Consider the following 16,443-nt stretch of genomic DNA (forward strand, 5'->3'; position numbering starts at 1 on the left):
AGCTCTGCGCATGCACTGGTCTTCCGTGCGTTTGAGGGAAAGGCCTTCTACTAGATTGTATGCCTGTTTAGTGGAGCAATGCTCTATGTTTCCTTCATTGCGCATTTAAACACCAATGAAAGCACAATTCAAATTTTATTGAGTAATGTCGCAGTTGGCAGGTGAGAGTTTCATCGTTTCCACAAGAGCACGAAAAGCTCCTGAGGTTCGCATTAGGTAAGTATTTTTAGGCAATTCAGCCATAAAATCATAGCGCATAGTCGCGGAGCGGTACACCTCCCATAGTGGATTCTGGGGTGAGGTGTGTTTCCTTTCCTGCTGTATTTCTTATGGGCCACAGACTTCTGCTCTCAGACTTTTCTCGGCTGCATCTATAAAATAGTGTGATATTGTGTAGGAGGAGCAATTTTCAGCAGTTCCGTCAAACGTTGAGTCCACCTGAGGTACTCGAGGTTCGATCACCTACAATGAGATTTTAAAAAAAACTTTTTTTTTTTTTTTTTAATCTCATGCAGTTGGCGGCGGCCTCAGAAAGGGCTGGTTTTGATCCCGAACAAGCGAGCAAGAGTACGCCTTTTCTCTTTATGGGAGCAGGGCAGGAGTGCCATAAATGGAAGTGCGCCTGTTGAGAAAGGTACGTGACATATATTCACCAGGATACGGCAGCGTATGCGGCGGCTAACGTAGCCTGCCAGCAAATACGGCCCAATATTTGTGGTTTCTCTCGTGTGAATTCTCTGAGTGTGCAACACAAAATTTAGAGAGTAAGAACCTTTATTGAACGTTCGATACAAGTTCTTTCCCTCTAAATTTTGTACCAGCTGTGGCACCAGCGTTCGAGTCTACGTACCTCAAGTTTCCCACGACTGCAAACACGTCGTACTCGTCTAGGGATCAGTGTATGGAGGTGGGTGAATGACGTCGACGCTTTAGGAGTAGGGGGTGAAGGTTCTAAAGCGCGTGAATTTCTGACAAAATGGAGTTAACGAGACATTCTAGTCACACAAGCAGCTTGCGCGGCTTGCGCAGGTGCACTCGGGCAGAACCAGCCAAAGAACGAAACCGAAACTTTGTGCTTCCTTGACGCCTTAGTTGGCTGTTGCTATGCATATTGCTACCTGGAAAGCTATGAAATTCTAAAATTTATATTTGTATTATTTTTTATAGTAATTTTGTTCAGCTGCTGTTAACGTATTTTTACACTAATTGGTGTAATTGGTGCTCGGTGGCTTGTGGCTTAGCGGCTGACTTCGCATGCTGAACACGAAACAAACATGGGTGACTCGACGGCACCTGGAGGTGAGAGAACCGGCCACTTTTCGTTAAGTATTATGGATAATTCACGTTTGATTTGACCATAAACCCGCACAGAGGTCATCGTGGACACTTGAAGGTTACGTGATTCTGCAAAACAATGGGCAAAGTCGTCTAATGGGCAAAAACATGATGCAACTTCACCTATGTACGGCCGTGGCGTGTCCGTTTAATCTCATTTATTTTGTACTCCACGTCATTGCAATCTCCTAAAGTACAGCGCGATCTGCATGCTTGTCGCCATGTTCTACCGCCTAGGTGCCACGAGTTTCCGACCTGCTGTATATTAGAGAGTATGTGGTAAGCTCTGTATGCCTTGGTTGTCTTGGCGTTCTTGCGCGAGGTTTGAACGCTAGTGCGCTGTAGCGTTCGCCATATGTTCCTGAAATTATGCACACCTGTCGTCGCAAGCGAAAGTCGCGCCTGCAGCAGTTGACTGATTACAGTTAGTGTATATATTGTGGGACAATTATATTCTGAGAAATTGCACCGGGGCGCTTTGCGACGGCCCTTTAGTCGCAACCGGCCCCGGCCAACTTTTTCATTGCAGTGCAAAACGGAATGATTTACTGGGTGACAGTTTTTAAGTATGGTGTGAATATTGTGCCGGCAGCCGTAATTTTACCTTTCCCGGATATTGTACCAAGTAGTGTTTCGTGTTTTGTTATTTTCTGAACACATTAATTAATAACTGCAAATACAGCCGGCACAATATCCGGGACAGGTGAATTGCAGGCTGCGCGAAATCTTGCCGGCCCTGCGTCACGATTGGCTGGTCGCGACCATGTTGCCATCCTGCTGGCATCTTTCTGCCCGCAGTCGGTATTTTACCATCTCCCGCGCAGATGCATTCGTGCATGCTTGATCTGCACATGTATTTTAAGCAAACATCTAACCTAACGCAGCTTATAAAGGCAGGGCCAACCTAACCTAACCCAACACAGCACATGAACACAACACACAAAGGCAGGTCTCGAATAAACAATAAAGATGGAATGCCGCAAAAGAACCGAGCTGGTATCTGTGCTACCCAGTACCGAGTTTCTTAACAAATAACCACCGGGAATAAAGTGCAGGAAACCACAAGGGACAAAGTTCATAAAAATGAAAACGAAAAAACATGGGAGAAAGTTGAATGGAACCAACAGCTTTGCGATTAGACACCAGAGGCGCAACCACTGCTCCACGCTACCCGTGGCTGACGCCGCACCCTGCAGAGGCAGACATAACAGGCACAATGAAATACACCTGAATAACCAATTAGAAGACAATGCCGGCAAAATATCCTTATTGGCTAAAGTGCTGACTGCCAGCAATATATCCACTCCCTTCTAAAAAGTATCAGAAGCCAACAGCGTATTTTTTAAATTTTTTGAAAGCCTTGTTGTAGGTGCAAATTTATGATGCTTTCAGGGTAATCCAGCAGACGGTGAATCGATAAGGTTTCACATCTTGGAGAAAGGCGCGCACATCGTTTGTACTAAGACTTTTAATGCTGTTTGTTTAGCTGAATACACGCACATTATTTGTTTCTCCCGTTTCAAGCCTGGAAAAAATTGCGGTTTTTGTCTAAATGCATTCATGTTCAGCTTGTGCGTGAGTCTCACAGTGCATCTAGATGTAAACTTGGACAGAATGTCTTTAACAGGTGTCTTTCTATTGGGATAAGGCAGTGACCCACCCGCCAGTCAACGTTCCTGCGCTATTATTAAAAAATTTGGCGGCTGTACAGGCTTGTGATCATGTCCTTGAGCCGTGAGACTGTGCAATACGTCAGCTGAAGCTTGTTAGCCTAGGATTATTTCATATCGGTTGTTCCCATTATACCATAGTGAACTTATCAGAAAAGCACTGCAGTGCAACATGTGATAATTGTGTTGCTTGTAATCGTGGTACCCCTCCAAACTTTCCCTACTAACTACTAACAGGCTCCATTCTATTGTGATCATAACAGCACATTGCTTTTTGGTACGTGGCTTGCTACATGCTGGGTGCCCGGGGACCAGAAAAATTTACCACTTAAAAGAAACACAGCTCCTGCTCCCAGGTGCAGGATTGCTTAGATTGCGCTACAAGTTTACACATTGTGTTGGTTGCATGCAGGGGCGTTCTTGTAGCAAGGGCCGGTGCTTGTGGTTGGAGCGAGTGTGTAGGATTTCTTAAATTGAGAGCCCATCTAACCACATATCTTACTCAGAGATATAAACACAGGCTGTCCGAGGTGCTTAATAAAAATGCTGACTTTGTTTATTCCAGGCGCGGCACCATATATCAGGCAGTTCGTTCAAGGAAGACCTACTTCCCCGATTATTCTTTCTTGTTCTGCACCTTGTGCATTGTTTGTAACTCTCCACCAGTATCATATCAGTTATCCGGAGGGAGATGGCACTTAAAAGCCCAATGAATATTGTGTGGCATTTCATTGTGCTACCCAAAGTTTTCATCCCAGACTGCTGTACCCTGCCTGCCTTTGCTTGCCATTTAATCAGGTCTTTATATGCACCTGCTTTCAAGAGCACAGTAAAGTGTACCTTGCTTGCCCCATGTTGTGGGACGCAGAAACCAGTGAAAACCATAGCCATTTTGCATGGATATCCTCGACTGTTGCACAAGTGAAGTGAAATGCAATAAGCTAGTTAAAAAAAATGTGAAAGCTTAATGAACTGCAGCATTTTATTTCTGTCCGGCTAGTCCCATGGCATTACGGAGGACTTGGCCTTTTCTATGGTGAAACAAATATTGGCATCTTTGTAGCTTAATGCATGGCATCGTTATGCTCTAAGGACTCACTGTAGCTCAACACTTCCTCTTTCAAGCTCCTGACCTGTCGACATCCCATGATAAGGCGACCGGCGATGCCAAGGCGAACGGACCCACCACCACCAAGCCTCCAAAGACAGCAGTGGGAGACCCGCCTACCAAGGATGGCGATGGACGGCCGAGTGCCGAAGGCGGTGTAACAGGCCCCGTAAACGGCAGCCCCGTCAAGCGCAACGAACCCACCGACTCTGAGAAGAGCCTGTCGCTTCTGACAGCCAATGGCGAGGGAGACCACTCCAAGGCGGTCTCGTCGCCCGAACACTTTTCCACGGCTGACGAAGGTGAAATGGGGGAAGAGACGGCAGACGCCGACTCCGAGGATGACAGCTTTGCCTCTCGGGAGACCGGTACAGTTTCCTTGGCACTCTTTTTTAACAGTGAAACTGTTTAGCAATTCGTTGATTCCGGGGTTGCACAAAACTCAGTATTAAAAGTATTAAAAAAAAAAATCACCGGCATTGGTGGGATTCGAACCCGTGTCTGGTAGATCAACTAGTCAGTTGTCTCACCCTTTCAGCTATGACCGTGAGTTTGTACTCGAGAGTCAAACAGTTTACTCACTAGGCTGTGACTGTGTGGAAAGGAATCGCGCCACCTGCTACGTGATAGGATAGAACGTGTGATGGGTGCACGCTGCATCTGCGGGTGCCTAGTTTAAGTGTGTGCATTCTGTTCGTTTGTTCTGCTTCGATTCACTTCTTCTTCGCCATTGTAGCAACAAGGATGGCGTAAAGGTCGTTGCGGCAACGAAGCAGAAGCAAATTCGCTGCAATTGGGGACTTAAACTGTCGTGATGATCATGAAGGTTGCTTACGGCTTCGTTGCCTTCAAGTCTTGCGCGTTAGTGTGAGCTTCCTTCATTTTTCCTCCCCTCTCTCTCTCTCGTTGATCACTTAATAGCTTTTGCTTATGTCATGTATGCATGTGCAGTGCTTGCTTAGTGGTGCATTGAATGGGGAGGATGTGTGTAGAACAAAGGATGGGAAGGGGGTAGTGGAAGGATACTTTGGGGAGCAAAATCTGCTGTTGCAGTCTAGTGCTAACAGAAGCAGCAGTTTTATGAATAATTTTAAAATGCTGTAAAGTGAGACTTGTAATAAATAAAAAAAATTCTTTTGTTTTTTGCTGGTATGCTGGAATGTTGAGCTCTTTTAGGCTGAAGTACCAGTATTAGGTGGAAAAAAAGAAAAGGAAAAAAAGGGGGCGGCGGGCTGTTAATGAAAACTTAATATTGTGTTAGACCTTGAAAGCTGAATGTTTTTATGGAAGCATGTGAGAGTGCCTACCATGTTTTACTGTCTGTGAAGCACTGGCATCTTCCTAGCTTGTGCGACGCCTTAAAGGGGCCATGCAGACAAAATACAAGTTTGTTTTATTGGAAAGGTTTCGAGTTTTAAAGTGCCCCCAGTGCTTGTCCGGAAGCAAGTGATTATTTATTCACTGTGAAATTAATCAATTTAAGTTAAAATTTTGATTCTCCCACCAAATCGTGTGTTTTTGCGACGTCTGCAGTGACATCACAAGAGCCGCTCTGCAGCCGATTCTGGAGTCTTGTTTACCATTAGTTAACCTAGGTGGCACCACCACACCGCAAGGGGCTGTTTTTTGCTTTTGCTTTGTTTTTGACCATATTTGTACCTGGCTTGCTTTTGTTAAGGTAAAAAATAATTGTTTCGTGAAACACTGTGTTCGCTTGACAAGTATGATCACGTAACCGTCGCTTACGCCGAATCGGCCAGTGTCGTCTGAGACAACCCCAAAGCGCCGAAGTGCTGTTCAGCCAAAACAAGCATAGTGCGCGCAGTACCAACGGCAATACGCATCGGGACTTCTATGTTTACGTGTACTTTCATAACCTCCACTGTTTACCCCACCTTTCTTGCGGCTATAAAAAGAATGTGCCCTTAATTTAAGCGCAAATAGCTCGTTCAGCAAGCTTGTAAGCCCTGCCTAACTTGCATTTGCTTTTGCCTGCCTTCACTAATCGCAGAACTGTTGCATATGACATCATAGGTTCTGTTGCAGGAAATGAGCTAGTGGGTCGCATGGCCTTTTTTCCTAATTATGTAGCTTATCTTTCGAAGGAACCAAACTTGTGTTTTCTCTGTATGGCATTTGTAGCATTTGAGCACCGAATTACGTTCAGTAGGTACCGTTCATGCATTACTTCTGAAAGAATCCTAAATAACACCAGTACCACAAAATGCCAGGTGCCAGGGCTGTTGTCTCTCTCACGTCCATATTTATGTGTGCGTGTGCGCGCAGTTTTTTTTTTTTTTTTTTTTTTTTTTTTTTTTTTTTTTTTTTTTTTTTTTAAGTGGTAGAGCTAGCTTACTTTTCCTTATTTTGGAGTGCTTGCTGAGTGCTCTCCAGCCCGTACCTATTCTGCACCGGATTTCTCTTTCGTGGTTGGGCTCATCTGTCCGGGGTAATTATATCCTTTAACTTGTTCTAGCACTCCGTCTCCTAAGCTGAAGAGCGTGCTTACGACATGCTTATTCCTCATTAATTTAGATTTATTCATATTTATTTTTAGCCCCACGGCCATGCTTTCTGATTGCAGCTGCTCAAGCATTGTTTGCAGGTGTTCTGCAGTCTCACTCAGCAATACTATGTCGTCTGAAAACCTCAAATGACTCAAGTATCAATGTATCCTTAATCTTCTATTTTTCAAGTCGAGCCTTCTGAATGTCCCCTCCAGACATGCTGTGAACAGTTTTGGCGAGATGCGGTCTCCCTGTCTCGCTCTCTTTTGGATCGGGAAGTTATCACTTTGCTTGGGAAGTGTTATCCGGCCTGTACATCTTTTATATATGTCGTCTAGAAGTCTTATGTAGGTCTCTTCTATTCCCTGGTCCTTTAATTCTTTTAACATGGCTGCGGTTTGTACTGAGTGAAACGCTTTCTCATAGTCTATAAGTGCCATATGTCATATATATATATATATATATATATATATATATATAATGACTGCCAACCCTTATTTCTGTCTTATTACAACGAGCCCCTCATTTCCTATTCTGATTCGCTACATGCATAGCGAGGGCCTCTGTTATGGCAGTCTTGGTGCCATAGGGAGCTTAAGAGGGTTCAACGCTGGTCGTCGTAGACACTGGAGTCATGGCCTGGGGGTTAAAAAGAAGGTCCCCTTCACCCCGAGTAGTCCGAGTGGCGCTGGCTACCACCCCCAAGCACAGGAAACAAAAATACCTAAACATAAATACCCCAGAAAGTGGAGGGGAAAATCCCCCCGCCGGTAGCATAGTGGTTATCGCACCAGACTGGTATTCTGGAGGTCGTGGGTTCGGATCCCACCTGGCAGGCATTTTTTCTCCACTTTCTTTCTTTCCAAAATTCTTTATCTCTTTCAATGACCTACCACATCCTCCCCTTTGCCTTCCGAGGTCTTCTTGACTGCCAACTCTTATTTCTATATATATATATATATATATATATTATGCATAGCACTGTTACATTTACATTGTCACTTTAGCTGCCTAATTTTCGTGTTTTCCCTCTTTGTGGTGCTCAGGGTCAGGGTTTCACTGAATGTTGGAGTGCTGACTTTGTGCTCATGTTTCGCTTGCCTAAGGAGCCTGAGGTCTTTGTTCTGGTATGTCCTTTGTGCAGAAGACATTCAGTCGGACACAGAGTCCGAAGACTTGGGTGACGGCCTAGAGTTGAGCAAGATCGACGGCAATGTCGTTGGCGACGCCAGGCACCCACCAGCCATGGCCGTGAAGCGAGTGCGCAAAGCGAACCCCCAGCTTCCTGAAACCGTGACTGTGCTCAAGACTCAGGAGGGCTCCGTTGTGTACCTAGTGGGGACCGCACACTTCAGCCTCGAGAGCCAGGAAGATGTGGCCAAGGTGAGCTTGGGTGGGAGGGGATCGGGAGGGCGTTCAGGCTCTTGCAATGGCGGAACCAGGTACAGGCCAGGTGGGCTCACGAATTTCCTTCTTTCAGTGAATTGTGTGGTATTCAGCAAGTGACATTCTGCGGACTATTAAAAAAAGCAGCATGCCAACATAGTTTCTCGATGGTTACTTCATCATCATCATCATCATCATCATCATCTATTTATTCGTAAGTGACCCTGACGAGGTATTACACGAGGGGTGGGGGGGCAGGTTCGAACAAAGCATGTAAAAAGGCATTTGCTGACCAAGAACACAAAACAAAATAAAATAAAAAAAGTGGGATTACAGTGCAACAACAATAATAAAACTGGTTACACAATTACTAATAGATGAAGGATTTCAAAGTGATATTACAGAACAAAAAAAAAACTCGACTGGTTGCACAACAACTAACATTACGACGGTATGGTTTGGAAATGTGTTCCGAGTAATGCCTTAACGGTTTTGTTACTGTGCCTATGCAAAATCGTTCAATTTGAACAATACCTATGGAGCCCTTTTTCATAGCATTCCAGCCGTTTCTGGAACAAGTAAAGCTATTTAGGGTTAGCTCAGAAAATGCCTTGCATAATCAGTTTTGTTTTCGTTTTTGCAACAAAAATGTGATTTTTGATGCTTGCACCACCTGGGTGTGGAAAAAGGGTAGGGTCATCGTGCGTCACTGTTACAAAAGAAGGTGGCATGCCACTCGTAATTATTCTGTATCAACATTTGATTTTTGTTATCAGGGCAGGAATGGTGAGTCACAAGACGATTTTCAATTGTCCGGTTTGCACTGCCTCTTTGCAAAGTTATTTTATGATTTTATGCAGTTTTATTGCCTTTGCGAACATTGTTATAAGTTTTGTTGTAGTTCTACTTACCACAGGACCATTCGCAAACAGTTTACAGCAGTTTCGGTTTCCTTTATGCAACGCAAAATTGATATTTGGCGCTGCTGTGCATTTACCCAACTTCAAGCCTATCTGCCATGGCGCCATCAGCGTCCACTAGTGCTCCTTGGAGAAAGCATGCCACTCATGATTTCATTCCACCCTAACCCAATTTCTGTGATAAGAACTTCCGATGCAAGTCAAAAGATGGCACCCAGTCACCAGATATCAGTTCCAACAAGGAGATTGCTTCGAACCAGCCTTGCACTCCACCACCTGTTCGCCGACCAGTTTCGTTTCCATACGAGGGTGTCTCTGGAGGTTTAGTGTTGCTCCTTGGTTGAGCTGTCTATTTGGGCGGAGTCTCCAGTAAGTTCTTGTACTGTTTCATTTCAAAAATGTTAGGTGGCACTGCAATGCAGAAGTTCAAAGTGCTGAACTCTTTCATCGCGCAACAGCTACTCGGCAAAAGTTTGCAGGACATGATTCTAGCGCATTGCACCACATTCCTGCAAGCAGGGCTACAATGGCAAGTCATAAGATGATAATAAAGCGCAACTTCATGTTTTGAGAGATAATTGACAGTGAACGTCAACAAGCAAAAACCACGGAGTTCCGTTTTCCACTCCATGCATGTTTTTCCGCATCGCCTGCTTGTCCCGAGTACTGTGCTGGCCAAAAATGCAAAGTCAGTCATTGGCAAGATGTTTTTACGTCACGTGGGGACAAATTGGTGCCTCTGGTAATGTCAAACCGCCAGATTTCTTTCAGGGAACCACCCAAAATTGCAAATTCTGAAATGGAGGTTGGACGTCATCGCATGGCATGGGGGCCACGTGTGCTAACATTTTTTTTAATCGTACAAACTGTTCCACGCAAGTCAACATTTTTTTAGTACATGTTTTTGAAATGTTTCCCTACAAAATGCATATTAGAAATTTTCGCTACCATCGGTGGGTTGTTACTCAACTCCTTTTTCATCATTTTCTATGAGGACTTGACAAAAATTTTGATTTTAATATTCTATTTTCACAACTATGATGTATGAAAACATCTCAAAAACTGTTGTTGTTGGAAAGGGCGTTAAATCATCTGCATTTTATGTTGCTTTAATTAGTGCCTAAGCAATATGTTAAGCAGAAAAGATATCTTAATTAAGTATAAAAGACATCTTAAGCAAAAAAGACACCTAAAAATCGGTCAATTTTTACATAAACTTTGCGAAAGTATCGAAAGAGTTAAACTTTACAGAATTGCGTTCATTGACTAATGGATTTGGAAGCCGATTGCAGCCCTCAATAGTTAAAGGAAGGAATGATTTATTAAAAGTGTTTGTTGAATCTTTTAAATTTTGAATTCATGTTGAAACGCATACAAACAACTTGCATAAATTTACATTTAAAAATTAAGTTGTGTCGTTCATCTAGAACACCAATTTTCGATTAAGTTTAAATCATTTTGGAGGGCCAGTTGATCAGAGCTAGATGTATACGGTGGTAAACAACACAATAGTCTGCAAAAAGATGTATCGAAGATGTAGCACCTGAGGGAAGGTCATTAATGAAAATTAAAAATAGGAGAGTGCCAAGAACAGAACCTTAAAGTATTCCAAAAATTATGTTTCTAGTTGAAGAGTGGTGATCTCCGACGACTGTGTATTGGGATCATTTGTCAGAAAGCAATGTATCCATGACTGTATGAGCGGGTCGAGATTAAGAGGAGAGAGTTTAAACAGAAGTCGTTGATGAGGAACGCGATCAGACCCCCTCGAAAAATCGTGGAAGGTGACATAGGTTTGGAACGAAGAGTCAAGGTTTAAACGAAGGTCCGCAGTGAACTCGGAACAGTAGTGATTCACAGGAGTGACCTGGGGAAAGCCATGCTGGTTTTTGAAGGAGTGTTTTTCGAGTTGGGTCGCAGCACTCGAATAGATTGTGCTCAAGGAGCTTACAAGGAATAGAAGAAATTGGGCGATAATTGGAAGAATTAATCCTATTACACGCTTTAATGATTGGGGATATGCTGCTTAGCTTCCAGTCATGTGGAAGTGTACTGTCTGTTATTGTCTGCAAAAATATTATCTCCAATATTTTGTTTGAAAGCGTTAGCGCAGCTTTAAGTATTTTCGCTGTGATTTTATCTGGTCCCGGAACACAAGATATTTCTTGTTTTTCAATAAGTTTTGCGATACCTGAGGCAGTGATGATGGTCAGAAGCATTTTGGAAAATTGTTGAGTGCGTAAGAGAGGGCTGACAAATTTTTCTGTTATGCTCATGGCATCTTTCTGATGGTATGAGGAGGAAGGAATGGCAAATTCTGTGAGGGGCAATAAACAGTTTCTCAATATTAAAAAAAAAAAAGGGAAATTTTCACCCCCTTTATGTGACATTCCATTTTCTAGAAAAAAAGCATACTATGTACAGTTTGACCTAGCTAAAACCAAGTTTTATGACGATTATCCTGTACAATTGATAGGAGTCCCAACTTGATAGAACTCAGATGAATAGTAAACATGAATGCCCAGAATGTTTGGCACGTTTGTTTATCAAGGAGTCTTTAGCAACCTGTGTGCTTTCATTTCTTTTTTCTCCCCCATTTCAGACAATCCAGGAAACCCAGCCAGATGTTGTTTTGATAGAACTTTGCAAAAGTCGGTTAAACATTTTGTCCTTTGACGAAGAAGTGATCCTCAAGGAGTCCCAAAGCATGAACATGGAAAAAATGATGACAACCATTAAACAGGTCAGCGCACATCATTCATGACTCCTTTGTGAGATGTCTCACGTTCTGTTAATTTCATGCTGCAATCCATGAGTGTTTGCAGAAATGGCTGCTCTTTCCCCTCTGTCGGCTGTTTGCAGTGTTGCTCTGTAGCATTCCTGTTTGCAGCTGCCGAGCTGTGCAGATGAGCTAATGTTGTAGTAGCCTTTGTCGAGGTACTGCGGTTTGCTTTTGGAAAAGCTGCTGGAGTCTTTAAAGACTGTCAATGCAGCAGGACCTCGAAACGGAGGAAAAGAAAACATTTTAAAATCTTGCCCCTAGCTGTTTGTTATGCCTGGCCGCAACTAGTGTTCTGCAGGAAAACCTCTTTAATTTAAGGTCTCTTGAAACACAAGCAGCAAAAATGGACAGGTTTTTTTGAGCCTGTTTGAGAGAGAGAGAGAGAGAGTAACCCTGCCCTGTGTCTCAACCCTCTCCCCTCTTTTCAGAATGGCCTTGTCCAGGGCATCATGTACATCCTGCTGCTCAGCATGTCTGCACATCTGACGCGGCAGCTGGGGATGGCGCCGGGAGGAGAGTTTCGCAGGGCCGTCCAAGAGGTGGGTGGCCCAGCCGTTTCGTTGGGGCTGCCCGGCTTTTCCCGGCTTTGCATAACAGTAGGGGACTATGTTGACCAGCGTCCACTTCTTTGTGTCTGTAAAATAGCAGGCGTCTACGGCACCAGCACTTTGGGACCCATCAGTTGTGAACAATTGCTATCATATAGTAGCCACTGCATTTCAGAACATTAGCTGTTATGCAGGCAGAATCGAGGCAATCATGGCAAAAGGGAGAGAGCTTGAATAAGAAGCTGTTGTGTATGTGGAGCCTTCGCCAAGTTGGTGCTTGGAGAGCTTAGTATTCAACTGCAATCTTGGCTCCAGCACGCGCATTCAAGACATCTGTCGGTTTCTTCGGAGAGATAGTGTATTCACTTGCTTGTAGGGTGATTGCTGTCAGAGCTAGTTGCGCAACGCGCTTTTGTCCCTCCGCCCTTTCCAGGCAGAGAAGGTCAAGGGCTGCCTGATCCACCTGGGAGACCGGCCGCTGCAGATCACCCTGCAGAGGGCCCTGGCTGCGCTCAGCGTCTGGCAGAAGCTGCGCCTGGCCTGGCACATGATCACCTCCAAGGACCCCATCAGGCACGGCACCACAATGCCTCTCGCACTCGCCCCACATTCCGAGTGGTCTGGGAAGCCCACAGCACCGCTGGTTCTGACACAACAGAGGGGGAGCAGCACCCGCTAAAGTGGCTCTGCGGCTGAGGCGTTGCGCTGCTGAGCACGAGGACGCGGGCTAGATTCCCTGCTGCAGCGGCCGCTTTTCTGATGGAGGCGAACAGCAAAAACGCTCGTGTGTCAAGATTTCGGTGCATGTTAAACATCCCCAGGTGGTCAACATTAATCCGGAGCCCTCCACTACGGTGTGTCTCGTAGCCCAGCTGTAGCTTCGGCACATTAAACCCCCAAAATCGAAGAAATTTGGGACATGAAGCAGCAGGAAATTACCCATGAAAGTGCTGTGCTTACACTACCTTAAAAACACCCTTCCGTGAATACCAACTGGTGAAACAGGTGGGCTGAATAACTGCTTTCTCAATCTAGTATGAAGCTCAAAGCACACGCCTTATGGGAAGGACATGAACTGGGGCCATCAGCACAGACTCACACCAGTTTGCACAAACTTTGTGGTAGTACGTTTCATATTCTGAACATGCCAGATTGAGGCGTTTGTGTTGAACGGGTGCTGTTGCTGCTGATGGCTGTCCACAGCAAGGAAGAGGTGGAGCGCTGCAAGAAGCAGGACCTGCTCGAGGAGATGCTGGCCGAGATGACGGGCGAGTTCCCGGCCCTGAGCAAGGTGTTTGTCAAGGAGCGCGACATCTTCCTGGCGTACTCGCTACGGCTGGCCGCCAGCCCCGTGCCCTGCATGCACAGCCCCTGCGGTGAGTAGTGGTGTCCACCCCGAAAACGAGGCACAGGCCTGCTTTATTCAAAGAAGGATTAGGCAGCTCAGACCTAGGTACAACTTTTTCAGAGGGAAGTGGCATTCACTGGGGAATGAGCATTTCAGGGGTAAATTTCCAATCAGGCACTCTCTCCGCCTTGTAGTTTTGAGGAGCTTGCAAAACCAGGCAGTCGGTACGCTGACTTGACGGCATCATGCATGAACTGGAAAGTGTGAGGTGACCGATCCAGCCTAGCAAACCAAGCGGGGCATTTCATTGTGTTATAATGCTGTGTAAAGAAGTGACATAGCCATGGACTTCTTTGTTCTTGCTTTGTATGGTGGAACTGTCTAGAACTGGACGACCCACCGTTTTCAGACAGGATCTTTTTCGGAACCAGTTTCAATGTCTGCAAAGGTTCTTGCTTGTTTAAGCTGACTTCGAAATCTTTCCTAACAATGATGCCATAAATCTAATGCTTTTTTTCACCTCTTTTTCTGTGTAACAAACACCAGTCTTGTGCTTGATGTTGTCGCTGCCTTTGTCCACAAAACGGGCACAAGCAATGCACAATGCGTTTGTGATGGTTCTCTTGGCTCACAGGGGAGCAGCCAACTGTCGTGGTTGGCGTGGTGGGCATCGGGCACGTTCCCGGCATAGTGGAGAATTGGGACAAGGTGTCCGACGCCGACATACCGCCCATCATGAGGTGAGTCACCAGGCATGGGTTGTGGTGGGACGGACGCTGGGTCCCGCTGTTAACTCCATCCAGTTACATTTCAGGGAAGCAATAAGGTCCCTGCACAGTACAGTTCAAGTGGTCTCCTCCTGGAGGGATTTTGTTAACGCAATGAGTAGGCGTCGGTGTATTTCAGGTTGTAAGCTGACAAATAGCGTGATTAAATTATAGGTGGTTATTTACAATGCGGGCACCATAGTATCATATGAAGCAAATGATATGCTGTGAGCTGAGTCTTTTTAAATTCCTCAGAATGACTGTGTACATGCCACTCAAGCCAGCGACACTGTTTTTCATTGGTGCAGTCTGCTGACTTGCCGTTGATGCACTCTCCTCGCAGAATCCCCGAGCCTTCGCTACCGTCCAAGGTGCTGAAATTGAGCATCAGGGCGTCCCTAATCTCGCTGGTTGCCTGGGGATGCTGGAAGGCACTGCCCCACTCGGTGACCCAGAAGCCCGTCGACTGGGTGTGCGCGTTCATCCAGCACTAATCGGCAGGCGTTAGTGTGGGGGATGCGCTGCGGCCGCCTGTGGACAGTGGTGTGTGTGTGGGCCAATCAGCCTGGAACCTGCCTGGTATTGCGCACAACGGGGACTCTGGGCAAGAAAATGGTGCCGGGCAGGCAGCCGTTCCTGCTGCCGAATCGTTGTTACCGGTCACGAGGGGAACCCCGGTCACTGCTGAGGCGCACAATCGTACCGCCGTGCATCGTCAAATTTGCTCGCCTTGCACGCTTTTCGAAGCTGTTCTCGGTAATAACGTTGGTGCTCGATAAAGCTGTTCAACCAATGTTTGTGATATGTCATTAGAATTTGAATTTTCAATCCTTCGTCAGTTTTGATCATTATTCTGTTGCTGTGAAGTGAAGTTGAAATAGAAGAGTTTTTCATTGCACTTTCCCTTTTTTTTTTTAATTCTGAATCAGTAACGATGGTCCCTCTTTGTGCTCTGTGATGCAGCAAAAAGTTGCGCTGCTGGGTGTTTTAATGCAGGCGCATAGTTTAGCTTTCCTCTAGCACTCTTACCTGTTTGAGTGTACATTCTGTCATCTTGTGTCTGTTGAAGCGCAAGCGGCACTTTATGGAAATAAAATTGTGTTGTATTTATGATTCGTAATGGACTAAACTGTACTTTTCTCTCTTCACACTGTAGCGGCACAGTTGTGGGTTCTTCATTGCGGTAACATTGACTTGCAGCTGTTAAAAAGAAAACTTTTCATGCCATTGTAAGGATGCATGTTTGTTTAAAATTGCAGACTTTCTGCACTCATTGTGTGAAGAAGCCGATAACGAGAGCTGAGTCAGATTCACACGATGTGGGCAATATGCCCAGGGTGTTGTGTGGGAGGAGCCACATTGGCATACCTCCCTTTTCCACTCCTTCTCTTTGACAGCTTTTGGGATGTGGGGGGAGAAAACACAGAGGGGGTTATGGACAAGACAGAGCTGGAGGCCAGTCCTACAAGTGCTGGTACACTTGAATTCCACTAGCTAAATGACCTCTGGCCTACTTCTATAATTTCCTCTGTAGGCACATTTCATGGTTCATATCATAATTGATGGTTCTAGTGCTAAGACTCGGCAAGTGCTTACAACCACACATGCACCTGTCCGTGTTATTAAAAGCCAGGGAACCTACAAGAGTAAGTAAATAAACCTGATGTGTGATAGGGGTCTAGACTTCGACACCTACGAGTTGGATACCCATAAACTAGCGAGGGTAAATGAAAGGAATGGTTACATGAGCTCTGATTGGTTCTGGTGACTTAAAACAATGAAGCAGTGCAGTAAGGCTATCGCAATAGGGATCTGCTAGCAGCTCTGCTTTAGTCTACAAAAAGTGAAATCTGCCAAGACATTCAGCACTGTTGGTGACCATAACACTGTCGGCAACTGTATCGGCTGTGGCAGCATGGCTCGTAGAACGACTTCTCTTGCTTTTACTAAGCGACTTAACATGCACAACTGTACTTGTTAGTCTTAGAAGAGGTACTTCTTGCAACTACCATAGAATCTTGATGATACGAATTTGTTGGGGCCACGCAAAATCTTCATATCCTCCCGAATTC

The 16,443-nt window shown here is 45.2% G+C and overlaps 1 protein-coding gene across 1 annotated transcript; it reads left to right on the forward strand.

The window, feature by feature from the left end:
• Positions 1-1,194: 1,194 nt before the first annotated feature.
• Positions 1,195-15,484, forward strand: LOC144153046 (traB domain-containing protein). Its single transcript, XM_077684681.1, has 9 exons — positions 1,195-1,299; positions 4,131-4,481; positions 7,765-8,003; positions 11,529-11,669; positions 12,137-12,247; positions 12,690-12,829; positions 13,460-13,632; positions 14,239-14,344; positions 14,715-15,484. Exons 1-9 carry the CDS (start codon positions 1,275-1,277, stop codon positions 14,863-14,865), a joined length of 1,437 nt encoding a protein of 478 aa, XP_077540807.1. The 5' UTR covers positions 1,195-1,274; the 3' UTR covers positions 14,866-15,484.
• The last annotated feature ends 959 nt before the right edge of the window (positions 15,485-16,443 follow it).

Source organism: Haemaphysalis longicornis, unplaced genomic scaffold (genome assembly GCF_048455015.1).
Source record: "Haemaphysalis longicornis isolate Haplotype H1 unplaced genomic scaffold, Haemaphysalis longicornis Haplotype H1 scaffold_9, whole genome shotgun sequence".
NCBI lineage: Eukaryota > Metazoa > Arthropoda > Arachnida > Ixodida > Ixodidae > Haemaphysalis > Haemaphysalis longicornis.